Source organism: Myzus persicae, unplaced genomic scaffold, assembly GCF_001856785.1.
Source record: "Myzus persicae strain clone G006 unplaced genomic scaffold, MPER_G0061.0, whole genome shotgun sequence".
NCBI classification, from domain to species: domain Eukaryota; kingdom Metazoa; phylum Arthropoda; class Insecta; order Hemiptera; family Aphididae; genus Myzus; species Myzus persicae.
The window spans coordinates 270,226-295,080 of record NW_019103989.1 but is presented as its reverse complement, the minus strand read 5'-3'; the positions used below and the strand labels follow the sequence as shown (position 1 = coordinate 295,080).

The following is a 24,855-nucleotide window of genomic DNA, read 5'->3' as shown; positions in this document are numbered from 1 at the left end:
TTACCGGAGAAAATATTCAAAATTCACACCTCCGAGACATACATTTTTTTTTCTATATATTTCTACATGAGTCACTAGGTGTCTCTAATTTGAGATTTCCTACCATGTCATTTTTAGTTCTTAGTTTATGATTCTTACCATAGTTATTACTTATTGTATAGATTGTAATATTTCAAAATAAAAGTCATATATAAAAAAAAAAATATTTCTACATGGGGAATTTTTCATTCTATACTTCCGATTTTGCAAATTGTATGCTAGACTTCATGCTGAAAACTGATTTGAAACTTTCAAGACTTAACATCGTGTAATATAAAAATTATTTTTTTCGATTTTGTTACCAAATTTTAAGCATAATGAGAGTAAAAAAAAATAACATTGTTATATTTTATTTTAATAAAATCTAAAGGCAGGTATAGATTACTTACAACTTATTATGTTTTGTACATAAAAATTCTGTGAAAATTGCCATTATGCACATAGAATATTACCTACTTAAAAAATTTTTTGTTTATTTTATAAAAGTGTTATATTATAATTATTACTTATTAGTTACAATTATACCTATAATAAACTAAATAAGTATTACCTAATTTAGTATTAGACTTATATTATTATAATGAAGTATTTTTATTTCGTTAAACATATAGGTACAACAGTCAAAAAAATGATTGTAAGAACTAGGCTAAATCAATGAAATGAGAGTAAAAAGAAATTACACCGAATATTCTATTGCTTAAAATTTAAAACTTACATAACTATTTAAACATAATACTTTAAAATGTTCAACATTCGATTTTTAAAAATTAAAAACTTCATGAAACTTTTTTCTGTTTATGTCTTTGGGTTTATTATTTAAAATGATTGCGTGAATAATAAATTTAATGATTTCCCGTAATGTCATGTTATGATAATTTAAGTACAATAAGTACATGTTATAATGATTATCTGCTGTGATATTAACCATAATGGTTTAAATTATATTATTTTACTGAGCTCATCATTGGACGAAAATGTCATCTGATGATTTATGGACTATACGTCTATATAATGCAATATATGGATCTGTAATGTGTATTTGTTCTAATATTTTAAAACACAAGACGTTCAATCAGCTCTTTTATCATCGGCTTATATATTTTATTGTTTTTATTGAAATTTGACTTGGCTACAAGCAGACCAGTGACCACATCATTAGAATATAAAGTACAAAAATATGCGAATAAATTCAAATTTAGTATTTATAATAGATTGATTATAATAGATGTGCAACAATGGTCACTGGACAAATGAACATAAATTAGAAATTTGTATACCATTACTCATATCTGAAAATATTGATCGATAATTTAATTTAAAACTTCAAAACAATACTTACGTAATAACGAATGTTGCAAAATGAATTCGACGAAGGATAAATGTATATTATTATTTATAGTAATTACCTTGTATAATACCTAGGCAGTGAATATTGGTGTTGGTACCTACGTATTTATTTTAATTTTTTTATGGTTTAATAAATATTTTCTTATGTAGTTGTATCCTATGGTACACTGTGCACAATGCACATTGAACCTGTTTAAGCTTGTGAAAATGTCGTGTTTATTCTAACCAGATGTATTGCAAATTTGTGTTATATAATACAATATAATTACAATTAGCATTACTTATTGACATAAATAAACAATTAAATCAAAATATGTGATTGTGGAGTGTGATTTTAGTTTTAAAATAATAATATACATTATATAATTTCCATATAGTTATTGTTCGACAAGTTATTGTATTACCTAATTTATATTAAAAACTTACGATTTTTAGATATATTTTTTTTCTGTCAACAAGCACCCATTGAAAATGTTTCTGGGGGCTCTTATATTAGAGTAATTGTTATTAAACAATGATATAGAAATTCTGAAATGATATACAAAATCTTTTTTTGAAAACTGTAAAAAAGTACCTTCTTACCGTATACACTCTACACTTTATTGCTATTAATTTATTATATAGTTATTATGCTATACGCCCATACAGTTGCATCATTCGTGGCTGTCGATAATGGAAAATCAACAAATATTAAGCAAATAAAAAGACAATTAATGTTTGCAATGTAACATAATATTCTGACGATAAAATAGAATAAAGGTCTCATTGTTTGCGAATAAAATCAATACTGCCGAATGTTAATAAGTATAATAAATATGAATTATAAATTATCCATTATATCGATAATGATAATAAAAAAAAAAAAAAAAACTTACCTAGGGATATTTTATTATCTTAACAAATGACAATATTATATCTACGTACACATCAAGATTCAATGATAATTGATTTTTAAACAGCACGGTACTACGGTATCTATAGTGTTGTCGGCCTTCGTAATTCCGAGGTTGAAATGCATTATTGTACGCTGCAATTGACAATGGTTGGTTTTAATTTTTTTTTTCACCAAAATAACTATATAAGAATAATTTTATTATTTATTATTAGGTACCAAACACGAGTGGTACATTATAATACACATACACGATATTAAACAGATAATAAAATGGATATTATATTATTTTTATACAGTTACACACACTCGACGTATATGTTTTACGTGTTCCGAGACAAATCGCTTACGCATATTATTTTTACCGAACACTTTGGTGCCTATAAAATGTGCATAATAAAATCCGAATGACGTAGGTATATACCCAGTCGGTGAATTGATCTCTAAATTACTTCGTCTGCATCATGAATAATTTTTAAAGCCGTCGTGTGTTACCATCACCCGTATAAAAAACTGGTCGAAACGTCGTGAGAAAAAAAAAGAATCCAGCGTAAAATACGTATATAGGTAGAAGATAAATACAACCCGTTTTATATGTGTCCGCATATTATCACGATCTGTAATAACGTTTTATTAATTATGTATACACCCACCACTTTCGCGAAACGAAACGAAAACAATTATTAATTAGTATAGTGATTTGTAATTAAACAATTCGCTTGTTTTGAACAAGTATTTATAGTTTAGGTTGGGTATATATTATAATATTATATAATGTCACGAATAATGATTTGGATGCAGGGCTGTGCATTTCTAGCAAAGCAAAAATTTAGAAAATAGTTTAGCTTATTGAACAACTTAACTTTATTAATAGAAAGTTTGACCTATGTAACAACAAATTCAATTTAAAAAATTTTATTTTGGATTTTTTTAAAATTTTGGGGCACTATTTTCATTGCATTTTAGTTTTTATAGTGCCCTAAATTCACAGCCTTAGTTAGGATGAATAATTGAATAAATAGTAAATACTAAATACATAATTTGATTATAGAAGGGTAGGTTTGATAAATATTGATATATCATATACTAATATGTTCTAGTATTGTTGTACAATCTACAAATAAACACTACGAAATTTGATACTATAATGTCATTTAATTGATACAGATTTTGGAATTGTAAAATTTTTTAGATTTCTAGGAGGGGATATTGTGTTTTTAATTAATCAATTATTTTTTTTTTTACTATTAAAGAAAAAGCCTCCATAACGTGACCATTGATTTGTTTTAAATAATATGGTCTTAAATAATTTAAATTAAATTGTACAATTCAATATCCTTCATAAATAAACTTAAATTTTCTATGGATTCTTTGTCGGGTCTAAAGTTTAATTTATTATAACTTAAAAGTTATAACATTATTCCGAAGATCTTATTTTTGAGCAAAAGAAAGATACTCTAAAAACTCAAAGTTTATTTCATTAAGTGTATTTTCTATAGATTTTAAATTAGATGTCAACATAATTATTATTATAATATCATGTCGTGTTAAAATTAAATACGTTAGAAAGTTAATATAATACCTGAAAGTCTATAGAGTTAGAAAATACTAAGAAAAATATGTTATTGCGTTCAAAAATAATATTAAGCTATAATATTTTTTAAACGTAATGAATAATTATATATATTAAAATAATATTACTGCAATACTCAGAAGTAGGTACCAAATTTGATTTTGTTTAAAACTGTCTTAACAATATTTTATGATTTTTTTTAATATCGTCTTTATTAATTGGTTAGTTGATTTCTTTTTTCTGTTTGATTTAACAGACTCCATAGTTTATTGTGTTTCAATGTTAATATTATGTACCTAATATACCCATAACATAGTGACCACCTGTTACCAAATAATCTACTCTACCGGTCTGCCATTACTTGTCAGTCGATAGTACTTAATAGTTGTCGTACTATACTTTAATGTAGATTCTGAACTTGCTCTAAAGTTTGTCTTTTAATTCAACTGAATACCAGTCACCTTAGTCTACAATATTAATTGGAAGTAGGTATAGGAGATTTATTTTAAACTCAATTTAATCCATGTAGTACCATTAATTTTTTGACTTTATTGTATTGTATTGTTTGTAAAACATTTTAATAACTAATAAATTCTTCAGTTTCCTGATCCTTAAGTCGAAAAAAAATTGATTTACCTGATTCAAAGTTGTTCAGAATATAATATGCACGATACGTGTTCGTTATATTTGTACATAAATATTCCCGAAAAACATCCATTTCTAAAGCATTAACCTTCGACATATTTACACTTTCGAGTAGGTATTATACAATATGTACTCGAAATGATATTATATCCTTGTTAAACTGGACACGAATGATTTAGTGCTACTCGAAATTTCCTATAATTTCTAGAAATTCGCTGTCCTTGCACGGACTGTATAAGCATTCAATCAGCTTTGTTGACAGTCATGGTTAAAAAAAAAAGGATGAAACCAGGGAACTGATACTTTGTAATAATATATAGGTACCTATAATATAGTACTATAGTATACCTACTATGGAAATGTATTATAAATGTGATAAACATCTGTGCAGTTTTGTGTAGTTTGGATTAACAATTCAAATGTTATATTTATATACCGGCTAAAGAAACTCCATGTTAAATCTTGAAACTCGTTATGTAAAGCTGACAGGATGATTATTTGTGTGTGTGTGTGTGTGTGTGTGTTTATTTTATACGTAACATGTGCCTGTATTTGTTTAATATAAATTACGTGCTATAGGCCTAAAGAAAAAAACCAGATATCTTGACGTGGTGATCTTAATAATATATTAATATGCATAGGTATTAAACTTCTTATTACGTCTACGAAGTTTATTCAGAACAATGCTAAATCATAGGTACTATAGGTAGTGATAGGCTTATAGTCTATAGGAGCATGGGTGGTCGTACTGGTCACTTGAAATATTCGGTAGAGACGTATAGTATTATAATTTATAATAGTATACTCCCATCCGAGCTATGTAAGAAAAAACTAAATAAATAATATTTCTTAACTGAATCGTCTTATTAACGTCAAAATATTTTAATTGCCAAGTGAAATTGTAATCTCAGAAATTGAAATTTTCTTATGGTTTCCACCGAGAAAACCGAATTTAAATATAATTATTTACCAAGTGTATACACTTAGGATAATTTTAGTATTGGATGAATTAAAATTTTTGGGACACGCGCCTGTATGTCTGTATTCCTACGCGAATAACAAATTTCCAAACCTAACAAGAAAAAAAAAGTTAATCCCTATCACACATTTATTATTTAAAAAATGTTAAGCCTTTTTTTTAACCACATTGGTGTTGGCGTGTTGTATAATATAATGGTTTATTGTTATTAGCTTACTACTTATTACTATACTTATCATTGGACAAAACCAAACCCGACGGGATTTTGAGATCACTGTCGGTTGTAACTTGTAAAAAATAATAAAAATACTGTGTAATACATATGAAAATTACTTTGACGATGTTGAATTAATTTCAGAATTAGAAAGTTTAAAAAAGCACATTTACAACTTGGATAAAACTTTGAGGAAGCAAGGTTTTTTGAAATGCTTAATTTTCTTTATAAAAATGAATTACAAGGTACAAGATGCCCAACAACTATAAAATTAGTAGTTTACCAAATATACCTTAGAATTTTAATTATTATTGCAGTTTCACATATAAAAAAAGCTTCAAAAATTAAAATTAATGAAAGTACTTATAACCTATTACCTACTACAAAGCAATCAACACTTAATCATTTAAGTATCTATAATATCGAAAAATAATACAATTTAAGATAATTTATTGTGAAGATAATACAAGTAATCAATGTAAAAAGACTAAAATAATTAGATTAAAATTCCCAATTTTCTTTTATTAAATTAAAAGAACTACCTAAAGGTTTTTAAATTATATTTGTTTTTATATTTTAAAGAATCTCGAGTACCTACGATAGTATATGCATTATCATATATCAAGACAAAAGTCTCAAAATATAAAATGAATATGTATAATATATAAATAAATACAATTTTAAATTATTTGTAAGGAAATTATACTTTTTGATCAGTGTTTTAAAAATTAAAATTTTTTTCACTTGGGGCAGAGATATACAGTAAACATTAGCCCGGACAGCTTGGCGTCAAATGTCCATATTCGGCACTGAATACGCTTACCCAAAATCGAGGTATTATAATATTGTATTTACCGCAGAAGCTAATAATTAATATCATATTATTTGGTGCCTACTTATATATATTATAGTACCTATTACATCTTAGTTCCTTAAAATGTTTAATTCGTATAATTTTTCTATCTACTTCAGCGTGGTATTGTATTATGTATAATAACAAAACAATTATGTTCAGTAAAGCTTTTAAAAGCACAGCTTATTTTATGTCAAACATGAAGGTATAATCACAAATCAGTCATCATTAATAATACCATTGTAAAACATGGTTATTACTTATTACTTATTGGGTACTAACTACTGGTACTGAGTAGTAAGTAGGTATAATAACTTAACTAATAAATAATAATTAATAAGTATACATTGATGCCCGATTGAATAAGGGCAATATTATACAATAAACTATTAGATAATAATATAAAATCAATTAATGTTGTGCTGCAAGTTATTCAGTTTTTTTTTTATTTACTTAAATATTAGTTTCATTTCTATCACAAATTGAATTTTTTTATTGTATGAAGAACCTAAAAGTATATAAATAACTTACTCAACATTTTGAATTGTAAGCAGGGAATGAAATTTATAAAATAAAAAGTTGCTATTTTTAAGATAGAGCACATTTACACATACACATTAATATGAAACATAACTTCATACGAGTAGGTACATTTAAAAAAAAAAATGGTACCAACCGAGATCTGTTAAATGATATAACCAGAGACGAAAATGTCGTTGATGAGTAACTTCTTTCTCATGACATTACAAGTCAAAATGTATAGTAAAATAACAAAGAATGTGCTTTATTTAATAAACAATTTTTTTGATAGTACCTATGATATATTATGAAGAAATATATATATATTTTTTTTTAATGTTTAATGTTACTTTGATAGCGCTTTTTCGTTACACGTCATGGGAAATTTGAAGGTAATTATCTTTTGGATAAACTGGAATTAGGTAAGTGGCTTCCAGGAAATTGCTATGGCTGTATAAATTATCATTTATAAACATAAAATAAATTATGTTCTAATAACAACTTACGCTAATACAAAGGGCAGTTTAAATAATTGTTAAAACTAATTATTACGATGCTTTTTATTTACCATAATATTATCTAAAATCACAATTCTTATCTGGCCGTATAATATTCTACATTACTACCTACTATATATTTTACTTTTATAGTCAATTGGTTATGAATAAATTTCACAATATCAACCAATTTTGAAGCATTTTTTAAATGTTTCATGTTCAGAGATTACCACCAATCGTCATAATCGTATTGCTCTATGATACGGTGAATAATTTTTCATTGAACTAAGTAAACTAAACATTTATAATATTCTGTCACCCAACCCCTAAGTTACAATCAAATCACGAATTTAGCTTAGTTGTTTTGCAATATGATTGTTATTTTCATATCACTGTCATTATAATGACGCACAATAATATAACATAATTTATAAAAAAACAAAATATTTATTTAATTGTACACCTATGTACATTTTCGTCATAAAGAGTTAAATGATTATTAAAAGAATTGCACTGATGGGAAACATTTAAAGGATATTATATGTCTGGAGTATATAATTACTAATTGTACAAAACAAATTATTAACTTTAGTTATGTTCATGTGTCTAGTTTTTTTCCTTTAATAATATGGCATAGGTACCTAATAAATATGATACATACATATTACATATATATATATATAGAATATTAGCGATGTATTTTATAAATCGTAATTAATTGAGTTCACATTTATTTAAAATTGTTTACTATCTGTGCAACATCTATTACAATATGTTATTGTATATTTTTCAAATTTATTTAACACTTAGGTACAGTAATAATGGACATGTTATTCAAAACCGGTACACCTCTCCCACTTAAATAGAACGGCCTATGTACTTCCTCTCTTTAATCTGATCGTCGTGGGAATGGTATATAAGGCTATGCAGATACCGTAGTTTGTTTAGTATTCTCAGGTATTTCCGATTTGATCAAAACTAATTTTGGAAGAATATTTATTAGTTAAAACTTAAAACTAACAAAAATGGCTCATCTTAACTTATTTGTCGTTTTGGTCGCTTCGCTGGTGTGCTTCACACTGGCAGAAGAAAAGTACACAACTAAATTCGATAACTTTGACGTGGACAAAGTGTTGAACAATAACAGAATTTTAACCAGCTACATCAAATGCTTGCTGGACGAGGGAAATTGCACCAACGAAGGCCGAGAATTGAGGAGTAAGTCATAAGAACATATTACATTTTATTATTTAAATTTTTAAGTAGATTATACAATTAAAATTATAATTTATAATGCCATTGATTTAACTGTATCGGTACATTTTTAAAATTTGTAATATCTATATACTTCTGGGATATACTATAACACTTACCTACTATTAGGTATCAAATAATTAATATCAACAAATCGTCAATTAAAAAAAAAACAACAACAACATATTTAATATTTTTCCTACTATATAAAATATTTATATATATATATATATATATATATATATTTTTTTTTTTTAATATACTATAAGTACGTCAGTAAGTAATATGATTTTATTTATTTCTCTCACAATTATACTAGATTATCATCTTGAGTACATTGATATAATAAAAATACATAATACAATACTTAACGAAGATACCATTAATGATCAATAAAAACAACACTAACAATAATATTTTTATTTTTATTCGTAAGATTACTGATTTCACTTTCACATCAAACATATTATTATATCGATATAAGACCTTGCTGACTGTTAGATATCACTTTCACCGTGTGTTGTAATTCTTTTTTATCTGGGCCGAATTACCGTGTATAGTATTTAAGAAGAAACAAAAGAGGGTGTAGATACGTACAATTTGGTTCATCCTCAAATTTTTCCTAGCTATGTTGAAATGTTTATTAATTTGTTTTGAACAGAATTTTATATTAATTATATTGTGTTGTGTGATTAAATTTACAGAAGTTTTACCAGACGCATTAAAAACTGACTGCAGCAAATGTACAGAAGTACAAAAAGACAGATCAGAAAAAGTGATTAAGTTTTTAATCAAGAACCGTTCTACTGACTTTGATCGTTTGACCGCCAAATACGACCCATCGGGCGAATACAAGAAGAAGATCGAAAAATTCGACTCTGAAAAGGCTGCAGCTGCTAAACATTAATTCGTTTCATTCTTTATTTCTTACATTTTTCCTGTGCACTTCCCGTTGTATTTGAAAAAGTACAAAACGAATAATGTATTTCTGTCTACTTAAGGTATTTTAATATAATTTAATTATGTGCTTAAAAAAATTAGATATAATATGTTTCTGTTAAAATAAATATTAATTATTTGTGAAAAACGTGTTGTTATTTATGTTGTTATTAATTATTTTATTATATTTTAACGATATTAGTTGTTTAAGCTGTCATATTATTTCTATAAATTGGTTCGACACGATCCCAAAATTCTGGATAGTGTTTTTTCACGTAATTCAAAATTCGTCGGATGTTGCTGGTCTCTGTTGCTGTACAGCGCTCACAATCATTGTTTATTTCTTCGGGTATAGTAGCTGGAAAATAAAATATAATATTTTAAGTATATCAAATTGTTAACGGCGTAGGTACTTATGATTATACTTAAACAGAAAGTTAGTTGACTATGAAGTTAAAAATTCTCCAAACTATATTTTAAAAAACTTTTATTTTTACAGTTCATTAGTTGTATAAGCTATACTTACTTATGAATGGTTCACAAATTAAATTTTTTAACACATAATCAAAACTATTCAACGTGATTCTATCATACAAAAAAATAATAATTTTTAAGTGTCATCTAATTACTTGACTCTAATAAAATAAAATAAATATGATAATATAGGATTTTGATGTGTTTTATACCATTATACCGGTTCGCTTCGTATTATTGTATTATATTTAAATAAATACGTGTTTCATACTTTCATAGAATAGAATCATATTACTATATTAAGATTGCATATATTCACTACCATTATTATTTATCAGTTAAGTATTTGTATATAATATATTTTTATCCCAATTTAACAAATAATTTTAACATTTTTAACTAGGTATAAAAGTTCTTTAGCATATTTCATTTAAAATATTGAGTTGTGCAACGACGTGTCGTATTATGCTTTAACGTGCATCACAGAAATATTTTACAAATTATGATTAATGAATTTAATTTTTAGGACGTATAGTCTTACAATTTATCAATAGAAAAATACATAAATAAATGAAAACTTAAAATGTTATTTATTTAATAATAATAATGTGATCATGATAATTTGAGTTCAGATTTTCTCCTGGCATCTGCTTTTCTTCTATCCTTCTAAAGTCTAAACGAAGCTATGTCAACTATATAAGTTCGAATTATAACTACCAATTACTTAATAAGTATACTAAGTACAATGAAATTCATTACATTTTTTTACTTTTAACATTTTTTTAATGATTATTAGGGATGTTTTTACTTTTATTTACTTTGTTGGGGTTTAAAAACGTTTCTTGTAAGATGGTTCAAGTAGAATATTAGTTTATTAAGATGATCACAATAAAGACGATTTTAAGGGGTTAAATATAGGCAAATATTAATTTTTTTAAAGTCGAAGAATTTTATTTTTAGATTCAGAGTGGAGTGATGTTTGAATTAAATGTATAACGATGTGTGAGCAGTAAAAATGTTTGATTAATGTATGTTAAAAATGCTTGAAAATTCAATATATTCCTCTTAAGATTTTCTTATCCTATTAAAAATTATCGGAAATATATAATTTCAATTTTTATTTATATGTATATGAAGTTCAAATTTTCACAAAATTCATCAAAACCACGGAGACTTGAAATTTATTATGACAAGATTCCTCATAAGTATGCATTACTGGAAATTATAAAAAGTTTAGTGTAAAGTCACATACATTGGTTAAGAACGATTTAAGTGACATATTATTTTATGACATTGTTTATACTCAAACTTATAGAAAGTTCTTTATCTTCAAAAAAGAAAAATTATTAGAAATTTGAAACGTTCCACTATTACTTATAACATCCATCATATTTTAGTATACACAATTACATTTTCAGAATATTTAGAGTTTAGGCTAATTTTAAGTTTCCCTCAAATTTGTAGACTTACAATATGAATCCTGTTATGACATTATACGTTTAAGTATTATGGTGTAGGTACCTGCACAGTGCACATTAAGGGCATTCTATTTTACTACGTCATACCTTTGAGCCTCAATCCGGTGGCGTCACAAGGCTCCTTGTTGATGACGCAATAGAATTGTTTCATAGCGTATTTCTCGTCCAAAAGCCTGATTATGTCGAAAGTGGTAATGAAATCCGGTTTATCGTCATCGTGTTTTCTGCGACTGAAAAAATTTGTGATAGTAAAAAAAAAACCTTCAGCTTTATCAGCTTTGTTTTCGTTGTAGTCTCTTTGGGCCATATGTATATCACTGCCCGATCTGTTATTGAAGGCGGTCATCCCGGTGGATGCGGCGTGCGCCACTATAACCGTGGTAATGGTCATCAAGATCACAGAGTTCAGACAAAACGACGTCATGTTTGATGCTGTGCGGCTCTGACGGTCCTTATGTATTGGCAAAATATGTTGTGTTATAGTACATGTGTTATTTATATATGTATCATGTATACGCGATTTCTGTAGGTACAATTCTTCGAAAAATCTAGAAATCGATTTCTGCCAAAACCAACACAGAAAATTTAACATTACAATTCGTTTTAATATGAGGTTTAAGTCAGGGGTCAACATATGACGGAACACGTTCATGTTTTTATGAACATCGGTTGCTGTGTAAAAAAAATAAGGGAGTCATTATCGTTTTAAAGTGTACCTGAGATTGTGAGAAAGTTGGTAAGTAAAACTATCAGAGAACCATGGTATTGGTGTACTGTATATGTACACACGTAGTAAAATGAACATATATTTTTGGGTGACATTATTTTCTTATGTTTGGTTAATGTTTTTCACTAAAGAACTAAATAATTATCAATATTGAACTTTAAACAAACATTTTTTTTGAGCGATTTAAATAAATGTTAATTAGGTATATCTGCATGGTGTATTTAAATATATTTTATTCCGCAGAAACAATTGGACAGTAGGTAAAGCATGTGTTTATAGTATGGAAATATAATGAATAAACATTTTATTTATTTATTTTAAAAATAAAGTTTTGATGGTAATGTCTACAAAAATGTAGATAAGTTTTCATAATAATATGTGAATTTTTATCGAAGCAGGGGACTAGGGGAGTGCCTATTGGGATTTTGGTGTTCACATCCCTCCCCCCCCCTCCACAATGCAGCAAATTAATAATTATGCTAATTACAGCAAATAGTTTAAAAAAAACTGCAGATAAGTACATGTAAATATAAAAACTTTAGTCATATCCATCACCACAATTTGTTTTATGTTATATTAAAAACAAATTTAAGACAAAGTGTATTATCAATACAATTTAATTTCAGTAATTATATTATAATTACTAAATTTTCTGTTCTTCGAATCTAGTTTAATAATTATTTATAAAGGGTATTAACTTTTTAAAATTATCAATTAGTTTCAGATGATACTGTATTACTTCACAGTTGAACAATTGAACAAATTGAAAAACGAATGAACAATAAATATTGTATTCTTACTATTTAAAATAACGAGATGTTCTATACATTTAGGTAGATAATTAGATGTATAATACGATAAAGGAATTATATAAATTACCACATAATTTCGAATGAGTCATTATTATTACTTAAGTGATTTTATATTATTTTATTTTAATTTAATTGATATATAATTAGCTTGCAATTAAGACACTTATACAAACAAGGGCCAAATTCAACTTTTAAAAAAAAATACGTCTTATAAAGATTCTAAAATATAAAATTTGTTTATTAGTTATCGATTATGGCTCATCTTAATGTACCATCATCAACTAAGTATTGGTAAAAATTATGTGTGATCAAAATATTAAGTTCGATACAAAATACAAATACGTTTTCTTTGTCTCCCAAAAATTAAAATATGTACATTTTAATTGAATGTTGGAAGAACAATAATTCTTGGGGGAAGGATATAACCTGATATGCCACACGATTTTTGTGGGTACAATTTTTTTTAAAATCACTTTGGTAGGACTCAGTGACTCATTTTTGGAGGTTTACCACCAAAATTGTCCACATAATTACGCATGTATTTAAAATAGAATTTCCGAAAATGTATTTTTTTTATACATATATACGTAATTTATAGTTTTCCTTGTTCTCATAGGATTTCGACACACTGTATCAAACCTCGTCAATTAAATGCAAGCACGTTACGTGATAAATATAAATATAATTATTAATTTATATTCTTCATTATCCATTATAACCAATGGTTATATATACTTAAATCATATAATATATAAGTTTTATAAAAATATGATGGATAAAACTTTTGGTTAAAAATAATTAGGAAACTTTAGAATGTAAGGAACTTAGAAGTTATTAGAAACATCAACGATGATGTAAGTTTGTGAACTCATTAAATTTGATTTAATTTTATTTATTTGGCTGAGAGTGTATGTGAATTTCCCTAAATATGATCTCCCTAAATTGATAAAAGGGTGTTGGTCTACCCACTACAAAGTACAAGAGATTATATTATTTAGTAACAGTATAACGTGCCATATTATATTTAAATAATTAATTTTTGAATAACTTAAACTAATTGTTAATACATACTCAATAATAAATATTATAAAATATATTAATAATAATTTTGAAACATTTAATAGTACAACTACGTCAACTTTTAAATATATGTTTTTTTACTTACAGAATTATAAGTAGAAAAATCGGACGTTGCTTTCTGTGTTTTGTGCAGTGAACTGAAGCATATTATATAAGTTTAAGATTCGTTATGGAAGACACGTTAATTAGGTTTAGATAAGAAATAATTATTTCATTTAGTTGACGCATAAAAATAATAATGTTTATCCATGTATAACACTTTGGTATAATTGATTGATTTAGAAGGACGATTCTGTGGCTGTTTTATAATTATACAATTGTAAATAATGCGTATGTGCTATTTTATAATATATAAAAAACAGAGGTATGCCTGAAAAATAATTTGAGTGATACACTTTCGGCGATGACATTTTGACAATTATATATATGTAGAATTGTAGCTATTCAGATTGAAACGATATTATTTCTTGACAAAATTACTATACATTTTCATTGGAATGTATTTCAAGTAGAATATGCCTATACTTTTATCTAACTCTGTTTGTTTGTATCGATTTTTAGTTTGCATTTGGAACAAAAATCGAATAATATTATATTTATTTTTAATGTAACTTCAGATATTGTAGGTATCTTTTATTTTATGTTATAAAACAAATAATTGTAACCAGTTACATTTTAAATTTATTTGATAATTACGTAACTGGTTACAAGGTTACAAGTTACAAATGTAACTTAGTAACGTTACTTTGATACATGCAAAATGCAACTGACTACTACCCAACGCTGAATATATTACTTATTGGGTATTGGAATGTATATTTCAAGACGGCAAGACTGTATAAAAACAATAAAATATTATAAACATAAGAACTCACTGATTATATAGTCTTATATCGAATAAGCATTAAGTTATGATCCTATTTTGCTCTACAAATTGGAAAGTGTTACAATAAAGACTTGTTGAAAAATATATTACTGTGTAAAATATGTAGGTAATCAATGATGTAATGTTTTAATATTTCCAGCATGGTGGAATCTTTTATTTTATAAAAAATATTTAAGGAGCGCAGGATGCAAGGGATGCAGTTGATCTGTCATTTTGCTCAAAAACATGCATTAGAGGAAAATCTCTTATGCCTCATAAGGTATTCGATTTCGATAAATTTTTTTTTGGAAACAAACATTTCTAAACCCCACAATACGATTTTGAATATGACCAACTTTCACAAGCTATTGTTATCGAAGCTCATGCGCCCAGTAGAAAATTATCCCCTTTTCAAAGCAACAAAATGCAAAGAATCATATATGGTTGGCGTTATCGTAGACATATTGTGTACCTATGCAGAGCGTGCGTAGATAGTCCGGCGCTCGTATACAATCACACTTAAGCCAATCATCATTGATGAGTGACAACTAACACAAATGTCATGGGCGGCGGCAACAAATCGCATATTGCCTAAATATTGTCCCTTATTAAAGAAACACGAGTAGGCCCCATAAGTCATAATAGTCATATTATATTTCTTGTTGTTGTTTTTAGTGCATAGAGTATCGAGTATGTTTATAATTTTAAGACTCTTATAGGTAACGTGATTAATTATAGGTACAGTATAGGCCAAGGTTATCTTAGCGAGGGTAGTGAAACCTAAACTATGAATTTTTACTCGCCTTTAGTAACATTTTCAGAAATAATACCTATTTATTGTAATTATTTTTTTTCTATATATTTAGAATTAGCATATAGATTAAATATTATACAGTTGTATATTTAATTTATAGAATTAGTATTAGTATTTATTATTTAACAATCATCATTAAACAAATATAATTAATATTTGCCATGAATAGTAGTTTAAATTAATGTTGTATGGAAAATGACACGACATTTATTTTATATCTACTTAATATAAAAATAAATATAATTAATTCTGTTGAAAATACAATACGACATTCGTATTACTCACTCATAAAATAGATAAATAAAATTATATGTAACAGTTCTGTATAATATAATTAAACAATTTTATACTTATTGGTACCTAATTTTAGTTAAACTATTTATTATGCTAAATACAAAAAAATGGTCGAATCTGTAAATGTAATACATTCACAGATCGCTAAAAGTATTTGAAATTTTTTTGAAATTTCAGGAAGGGCAGCAGCCTCCTTAGCCTCACCCCTGCCTAGGGGCACAATAAATATATGGGGTGTGGGTGATATACATTGGGATATACGCATATTTGTAACATGTACATAGATAGTTTTATCCAGGAGTTATTTCGAGTGAAGGTTTCTATAAATAAATGATAGTTATTCTAGTAAAATAAAAATCATACTTCTTCTTTAACAGCTTAATGGTCCATCAAGGACCTGCGCTGCCACTAGTAAGTGTAGTCTCTCCATTTTTCTCTGTCCAAGTCGACATTGTAGCAACAAAATATATATAGGTATGTTTGTAAGTGAATCCATTAAAGTTAATAAAATCAGTTTCAATTTCGCCTATACTGATGCTCTTTTCTCAAATAATGTCATCCTAATTAAAGTAGTTTTTGACGCGTTAAATTAATGGGTGCTTGCTGTCCACCGTCACCAAACTTCAATAGTTTGAACCTTTGGCTATGACCAACCTTCGGCATTTTGTCCGATTTTATGTGGGCCTGTGATCATTGCACCAAACCAAACGGATAACAGAGACCCCCCCCCTTCATGGTTTCATAAATAAACACCATCTTTAATCTCATGTGACGTAAGTTCCCATCCTTGTTTACATCGTCGTCTACGAGCACATAACGTCGTGAATATGTAGTTCTAAGCTTATAAAGTGCTGTAAGTTTAGTTGCCTATGTACTCACATGTCAGGCGACACTGTATGATGTTCTTCTGGGTGTATAATTAATAATTATTATAGCCAACATTTTTACCAAAGTGTTTCTAGTGGGTCATTTTCAAAGTAGTAAGAATTAGGTTAGTTATTTGATAGGTACGCCCAGGTTATATGAATATGTGAGAGTATAAATGAACATTAGTGCGTTTGTGCGCTATACACTACAGGTCACAGCGTATCTTAACGCGTATTATAATATAAAAAATGAGAAAGTAGTTTTTAGTCATAAATATGTATTTAAAAAATTAAAAATTGTTAGATCGATTGAATATTTTTAGGAGTTTGTATTTGCATTGCTCGTTAAACTTACAATCAAAAAAATAATTGAACTTTTGAACTTAAATTGAGAAACAGTGACGGTAGATGTATAGTTAATAAGAATAATAAAGTAAAAAAATAACAATGTATTTGTTCCGTCTATTGATAAAAAAATACAATACTACATATCAAACTTTCAACCTTGTTAATTACTTAATTTAATAGACTTATGTCCACCGGAAAATTAGCAATGGCCAAGCATTTGGACCAAAGTGAAGAAGTTCGTATTTTTGTGGTCAAATATAACTAAGTATGGATAATATCGTCTGTTCATAGTTTCATACATCAATGATCAATTATGTGCATATAATATGTTCCTAAAGTTTATATTTTATCGATAAATTAAACCGTTTCAGCAAGTTAATACTCAATATTAAGAAGATGCCACTGCGCCCGCATAAAACAAAATCGTGCCTATGTATTTTTAATATTCTTCAACTTCTATTGTAACAATATATTAGGAACCTTGTATTACATTTTATTGACATTTCTAAACTTTTAATCATAAATAGACACTAAAAAATTTAAAAAATTTAAAAACGTTTGTAATTACAAATAATCGAAAAAAATAAATTGAATTTAAATAAAAGTATCTTATCGAATATCTTATATCTTTTATAATTAAAATGTCTTGTAATTAGGTACCTAAATATTAATAAATTGTATTTAGGTATATATAACTTGCTGTATAAGCCAGAGGTATTCAAACTTTTTCATCCCTCGGCTCCTTTAAGTCTTCACAAAATGTTGACGGCTCTCAAATTATAAATGACAAAAAAAATCAATGTTTATATGAATGTAATTTATATTTTATAATTTATTTTTATTATTTATTTACTATGTAACATATATAAAAAAATTAAAGTTGTATTTAGTGAATGATTGTTGTAGACTATTCAACGTTTCCCGACCGGTGTGCATTAATGATAATAGTAAACGTTTTTCGTAAAAATATTTATTGGTTTTCAATTATACTACGCGGCTCTCTTCGACAACTCCCTCGACACCCCTGGGAGCCGCGACGCACAGTTTTAATACCTCTGGTCTAAGCTATTAAATGGACTGGGAGGTAATGGCCCAGTATTTTCAAACAATAAAATGGTTTGGCCATCAATATGGGTATGGTTTTATTACTTTAAAGTTTAAGGTATGGGTAGTTATTGCATTTTACAGAATATAGTCTTGTCAATAGAACGAGTCTATAAAAAAAAATTTGTAGAATACAGTATTATAGGAGTTGTTATCTGTTGCCGGCAGCCGTTTAGTGATAACAGGCAACCATGCGCGTGTTATGGAGATAATGATATAGTATCTATTATCTTAGTTCATGGTGCTTTACTGCAATGTAAAAAAATACCGACAAGAGACATGACTTGACAACACACAACTACTACTCAAGTACTCAACGTCTCGACAGTGCACACTGCACATCTTTTATCAATGACTGTGAATGAGTGAAAACTACTAAATATATCTATTTTGTCATGATAGTGTGCTTGTGCGGTGGTGAACACGCCTTGTGCACTGTTAACAGTTGTATACTTTGACAATTGACTGCGGTGTGGGTGTGCACTGTGCCGCTATTCATTTCATTGTTTAATATTATTGTTATTATTATTTTATATTTACTGCAGTCGAGGGCTTCAGCCGAAGAAGACTTCGTGAGTGTTTTTTTTTTCATGCATAAACCGCACAGTGCCTGAACGCCATTGCGACACTGGCGAGTGTCGTTCGCAGCACGCATCGCAGCCGTCGTCGTTTGTCGCGCGTTTTATTAATACACCGGCAGAACTACTCGCCGGGGCATTGTGCTATAATTATCTCACGATCCGCTGGCAGGTCTGCCCGTTTGACGATAGATAATTCGCCGGGTAAACGCTGACAGTGCACCTCACAGAATCCCTCACAATTATTGGTAGGTACGCCGTTGGAGATCACGGCAACTGTAGCACTAAAATATAGATCGAGTGATATATTCGGGTTTTAATATTGTATGTGGTGATTTAGGAGAGAACCGGGAACATGGACGCCGAATCGTTTTTGGAGTTTGCCAGCCAAGTGACCAAATGGAAGATGTACCCGTACTTCGACGTCGCCCATAGCGTGCTCTGTGCGCTCCATGTCCGTGACGACCTCGGTCCAGGTAACAGTGGAACGAGTGCTTTAAACTGGCCAGTGACGTTACTTACGCCCGTGTGTTTATTTGTCATGTTCCACAGGAGCACTGGCGTTTTCACGCAAGCACCCCATTTCCTGTTGGTTATCTACGATGCTGGTCGTCTTTGCTGGGGGCATGTTGAGCGCTGCTCTACTTGGCGAACCCCCTCTTGCACCGCTCAAAAACACTCAACAACTTTTGATTGCTACAGCAGTATGGTAATAAAACTATTAAATATAATAGTTATCGATTTGCTCAGTAGACAAAAACTATTCCCTATCTGTTTAACCCTACTGATTTTCCTCAGGTATCTAGTTTTTTACACACCGTTTGATATTGGATTCAGTATTGCAAAGTTTCTTCCTGTGAAATTAGTGTTTTCTGTTATGAAAGAAATATACCGGTATGTATTTACATTAATGTCATTGTATTCTTGTAACAAATCTGTCATTTTTCAGTTGCAAAAAAGTACATGATGGTGTATTGCATGCAGCTAAACTCTATCCCAACGCCTACATCATAATGGTTTTAATCGGGACCCTTAAAGGTATTAGAACTTAGTAATATAATCACCTTATAATTTTGTTGTACAACATTGAACAATAAACATACCATTTATTAATTTTAGGAAATGGTGCTTCGTTTACCAAAATTATTGAGAGACTTTTAAGAGGAGTATGGACACCCACATCTATTGAGACATTACAACCCAGTTTGTATGTAAAACAGATTTGTGTTCGTTTTGAAATTGTATTATAATATTATTTTATTATTTATTCCTTTCAGTACTACTAAAGCATGCATTATAGCATCCGTGGTGTTTGTACTTGATATTAAAAGTGATTTGATATCAGCTCCACATGCTTTTGTTTATGTTTTCGTCATCGGTTTCTTCATATACTTCAAGGTTTGTTTAATTTATTATACATATTAATTTATAATAATGCCTAAATTTAATTTAATAAAACATCTGAAAGATTGAAAATCTAAACATATCCCTTTCAAACGCTGTAACTTGGATCAATTTAAGTAATATAAATTTAATTATGTCAGATGCAATATTTGTCCATATGTAACAATCCAAATCCAAAAACATCTAAATAATGACTTTAAATTTCAATTTTGTAATTTATATGTATGATGATACACCAACTATGTAAATCTATATAAATATTAAGTTTTTATTTTTTGTTATTTATTTCAAAAATATTTCTATTTAAAAAATTGCATTGGCGTTTAATTTTCAAATATTTACCATACATTTAGTTAGATATTCATTTTAGAGAAATTTTGCCAACATATTATTGCACGAGTTAAACCAACTATTGTTCAATTTTATCATTTAAAGTTAAAGTATGGAGTACAAAAGTTAAATATTATTGTATATTTAAGTTATTTTACTGTCTTGTTCTTATTTTTTAGAATTCATTACCTAGTATCCAGTTTGTTTGATATTTTATATATTAATATCCATTAATTATTATTTTTATTTTCTATTTAAGTTTCAAACAGCAAACTATGTTTATCAACAAAAAAATCAAAAATCATTATTTTTTTTATTCAGCAGTTTAAAAGAAATTCTAGAAAACTAATAAATATTAAATAATGTTATTTTATTCAAAGTATTTATAGATTCAACCCTTTGATGACTAAAAAAACATACAAAGGCATTACTTAGATAGAGATTAAGAATAGAAAAATAAAAAAAATAAATTATAAATGTAGAGCAATGACATTAATGTCTCATTTTTACCACCATATTTTTAGCAATAATGTATAAATACATACTAAATAAGTGTATTTACTGTAAAATAGTAAAATAAATACATTGCCTTATAAGATAAAACCTTATGAAATAAAAAAAAAATATGATTGGTAAAAATGTAGGTTATGTCAATGCTCCTCGTGCTATAATTTTTATAAATGTTATTACTCCTCAAACTGTTAATGAAATGTATAAGACAGTAACCAGACTTAATAGTTTTGAAACTAAGTACATTTTTGTAGTATATGTAATTAATTCATAAGTATTTTAAATAATGTTTCTTATTATTTTTAAGGTATTTTCTTCAATGATTTTGGGTATACATGAGCCAATGTTACCATTTGAAAACTTGATATGCGCAATATTCTTTGGAGGTATATTTGATTATACTACAAAAGCATTCAAAAATACCAAAGACGATAAAGTAGATACAAAAAAGAAAGATTAACCATCAATGGAATTTGGTTAATGTTCTAAATTATGAAATTCACTATGTGATGAATTATTTTATATCTAGTCGATGCATTTTTCTTGCACAAAAACAAAACATAATGTTCCCCAATTGACTATTAATTATAAAATCAGTTGTTTTTTTTAAATGTATTATTTTTGTTGTATTTAATATTTATAACTAAATTTAATGTAATATTAATAAATTGTTAAAACTAACAGGACTTTCTACAGCATTAACTTATTAATCTTTTTAATAAAGTAAATAAGGTGAATTACAAGACTGCCCATCTATTATTTAATATATGTTTGTTGTTACATTAAACTTATACTTCAGTAATAGTTATGGATATGACCAGTAATATGAATAATGTTATAAGATATTTTTTTTATTTAGAAAGATTGTACTGCTAAGAAAGTAAGAACAGTGCTAGAACTGTAAAAATATTGTCTACAGATATAAAAGCTATACATATTGTATTGAAAATCTGTAATTTCGGCTGTTACGCATGTTTCATTACATGTTAAGTATTTTTTTTATAAAATACCTATAAAGTAATCATTTAATATAGGTACAATCTATGTACCTACAAAGCTACAACACTGGCATTCAGTAAAACCAATCTTGTGTTGTTAACATTAATATTTAGAACAAATTGACCCCTGACTGAGCTTGAAGGTAGAATATTATCTGGGATAATAATAATTTATATATTCGTAATAAATAATTTAAGAAGTTTTCTTAAGTCAGGCTCAGGATATTGCAAAAAATAATATTTGAAAAAAGTTATAAAATTTCAACTTAATTTACCCCAAAAAATGTTGATAGTTAAAAAACTTGCAAAAAAAACTATTGACTTGAAGAAGCGTTCTACCATTAAAATTTGACTGAAAATTAGATTTCCTAATTGGCTGTTGAACATTTTTTTAAATAATTATTTTTCTTTTGAACATATAATTACGTCTGCAAGAACTATTATAACAAATAAAAAAGACTAGTCTAACTGTGTGAAAAATAATATATATATGACAATAATCTCAAACCCGATATAGTGATGCGTATACATAATAATTTAATATTTTTGTTGAAAAAATTATGTTGGGAAATTGTTCCATTGTTTAAATTTTAAAGAGTTTTGTGTAATTTTTACTGTAATTGCGCCAGCATGCTTATTAAAAAAAAAAAGAAAAAAATTCACATTTTTAAAACTCCCCTATACTACAATATAACCGGGGCGGCGGCGAGAGTGATGGTTATGATCACATTCCGTGCTCTTTTCCGTTTCATCTCCTACTTTAAATCGCCGTCGTAGCGTCATCTTGTCGACGTCTTCGGCTATTGGAGCTCAACTATTGTGAGCTGTGTCGATTTTTCAACACAAGACACAGAAAATGCATCTGACGCGTTTCCACCCCATGGAAAATCTGCCCCTACAGGGTGGAACCCATTTTCCATATGTTCCTGCCTGGTCCATCCAATCAAACAGCTCACCAAAACTGTACATTATTGCCTTTTCCTTGGTCGGCTCAATTCCCGTACTTAGCACTTCAGCAGGCGTCACGTCGGCGAGAGGTCCGCCCTCGGAAGTCGCAGTGGGATATATTTTACATTTAATACGACGACGAGCAAAGACATTATTATTACGTATATTATTATTATACAATTGTATGGTCTAATTTAATTTAATATATTTTAAATAATATTGCTAGTGTATAATAATACTTATGACGTATATTATTATTTATTATATAACTAAGGGCCAAACTGTGCGTCGACTAGAAGGAACGAGTTATATTATTTGGCGCCTCAGTATAGGCCACATAACAACCACATGCGACCAAAGAAGATTCTCATGCCTTACTCTTTACTCACGAGTCACGGAGCACCCATAACGGTCAATTGTCAAGCATATATTTCAATGTGTTCATTTGATCTTATTTACATAGGTACCTATTAAAAGAAAAGTGATTTGAAAAGTTTATTATATATATAACTGCCAACTAGTGATTTCATACATGTCACCCTAATTCTATCTGAATATTACCTACACGAAATTGCATGGAATTTTGATACTATCTTGTCGGGTGTTGGGAAAAAATTGATTTTTTAGTTATTATAAGCAATTAAGCAAACAATAAAAGCCTGTTCGAACAGATTATAATTTATCTTTATTAGCTAGAATACAGAATAGTTCAATAATGTCGTGTGAATGTGTGATGTACCTACTGCTAGTTATTTATTATTCATAATTAGATATCATAATATTTTTAATTTTATACATCACCAGAGTTTTCTAAGTTTCCCTATAATTTTTTTCTTTCATATTATATGTTCTGCTATGTGTTTGATTAACAATGATACATTTTTAGTCTTTAAAGTATTGTTATACAAACAGGAACACCCAAAATGAAATCAATAATACTTTAATGAATAATTGCGCCTTTGTATATAATTATACTATATATTCAGAAAATATAATACCTGTAAAGTAAATGGTGAAATCTATTTACCTAATATTATGTAGTTAGTATTATCCATTAGGGTTATTCGTTTTTGAATTACAACAAAATAAGAAAATCGATTTTCTTTTCAACGCGAAAACGGTTTGATCAAGAATCGTTGAGAATCGAATGGCACGGAGAAAACTGTCGGTGGTCACAGATTTCATTTAAACTTGACCGATGGAAAATCTCTTAGTTACGGTGGTTTAACACCCATTAAGTTTATGATGCAAAAAAATCATTAACAAAAATGTTCAAGATAATAATAATAACAATAATATACAAACATATATAAGTATATTACAGATTAATTTTGACCATAGATCCACAGCTATGAAATCATTTTTTGACACCCAACAATCATACATAGCAGATTCATTGATTTAGTTAATTTTAGTTGTAGCACTTTCGTTAGATTTATTTGTTTAATAATGTTATCGTAATTTTCCCACAAGC

General features: G+C 27.8%; 3 protein-coding genes across 3 annotated transcripts; 2 read left to right on the top strand and 1 right to left on the bottom strand.

Moving 5' to 3' along the window:
* Positions 1–8,315: 8,315 nt before the first annotated feature.
* LOC111037286 (ejaculatory bulb-specific protein 3-like) lies at positions 8,316–9,896 on the top strand. The gene is made up of 2 exons (XM_022319772.1): positions 8,316–8,776; positions 9,517–9,896. The coding sequence occupies exons 1-2, from the start codon at positions 8,584–8,586 to the stop codon at positions 9,717–9,719; spliced, it is 396 nt and encodes a 131-aa protein (XP_022175464.1). The 5' UTR covers positions 8,316–8,583; the 3' UTR covers positions 9,720–9,896.
* LOC111037285 lies at positions 9,719–14,533 on the bottom strand. The gene is made up of 3 exons (XM_022319771.1): positions 14,408–14,533; positions 11,791–12,265; positions 9,719–10,109 (listed from the first exon to the last, which is right to left on the bottom strand). The coding sequence occupies exons 2-3, from the start codon at positions 12,125–12,127 to the stop codon at positions 9,958–9,960; spliced, it is 489 nt and encodes a 162-aa protein (XP_022175463.1). The 5' UTR covers positions 12,128–12,265; positions 14,408–14,533; the 3' UTR covers positions 9,719–9,957.
* Positions 14,534–18,886: 4,353 nt separating this feature from the next.
* Positions 18,887–22,050, top strand: LOC111037312 (trimeric intracellular cation channel type 1B.2). The gene is made up of 8 exons (XM_022319829.1): positions 18,887–19,439; positions 19,532–19,667; positions 19,744–19,900; positions 19,990–20,085; positions 20,141–20,229; positions 20,311–20,398; positions 20,469–20,589; positions 21,743–22,050. The coding sequence occupies exons 2-8, from the start codon at positions 19,547–19,549 to the stop codon at positions 21,893–21,895; spliced, it is 825 nt and encodes a 274-aa protein (XP_022175521.1). The 5' UTR covers positions 18,887–19,439; positions 19,532–19,546; the 3' UTR covers positions 21,896–22,050.
* Positions 22,051–24,855: the final 2,805 nt, after the last annotated feature.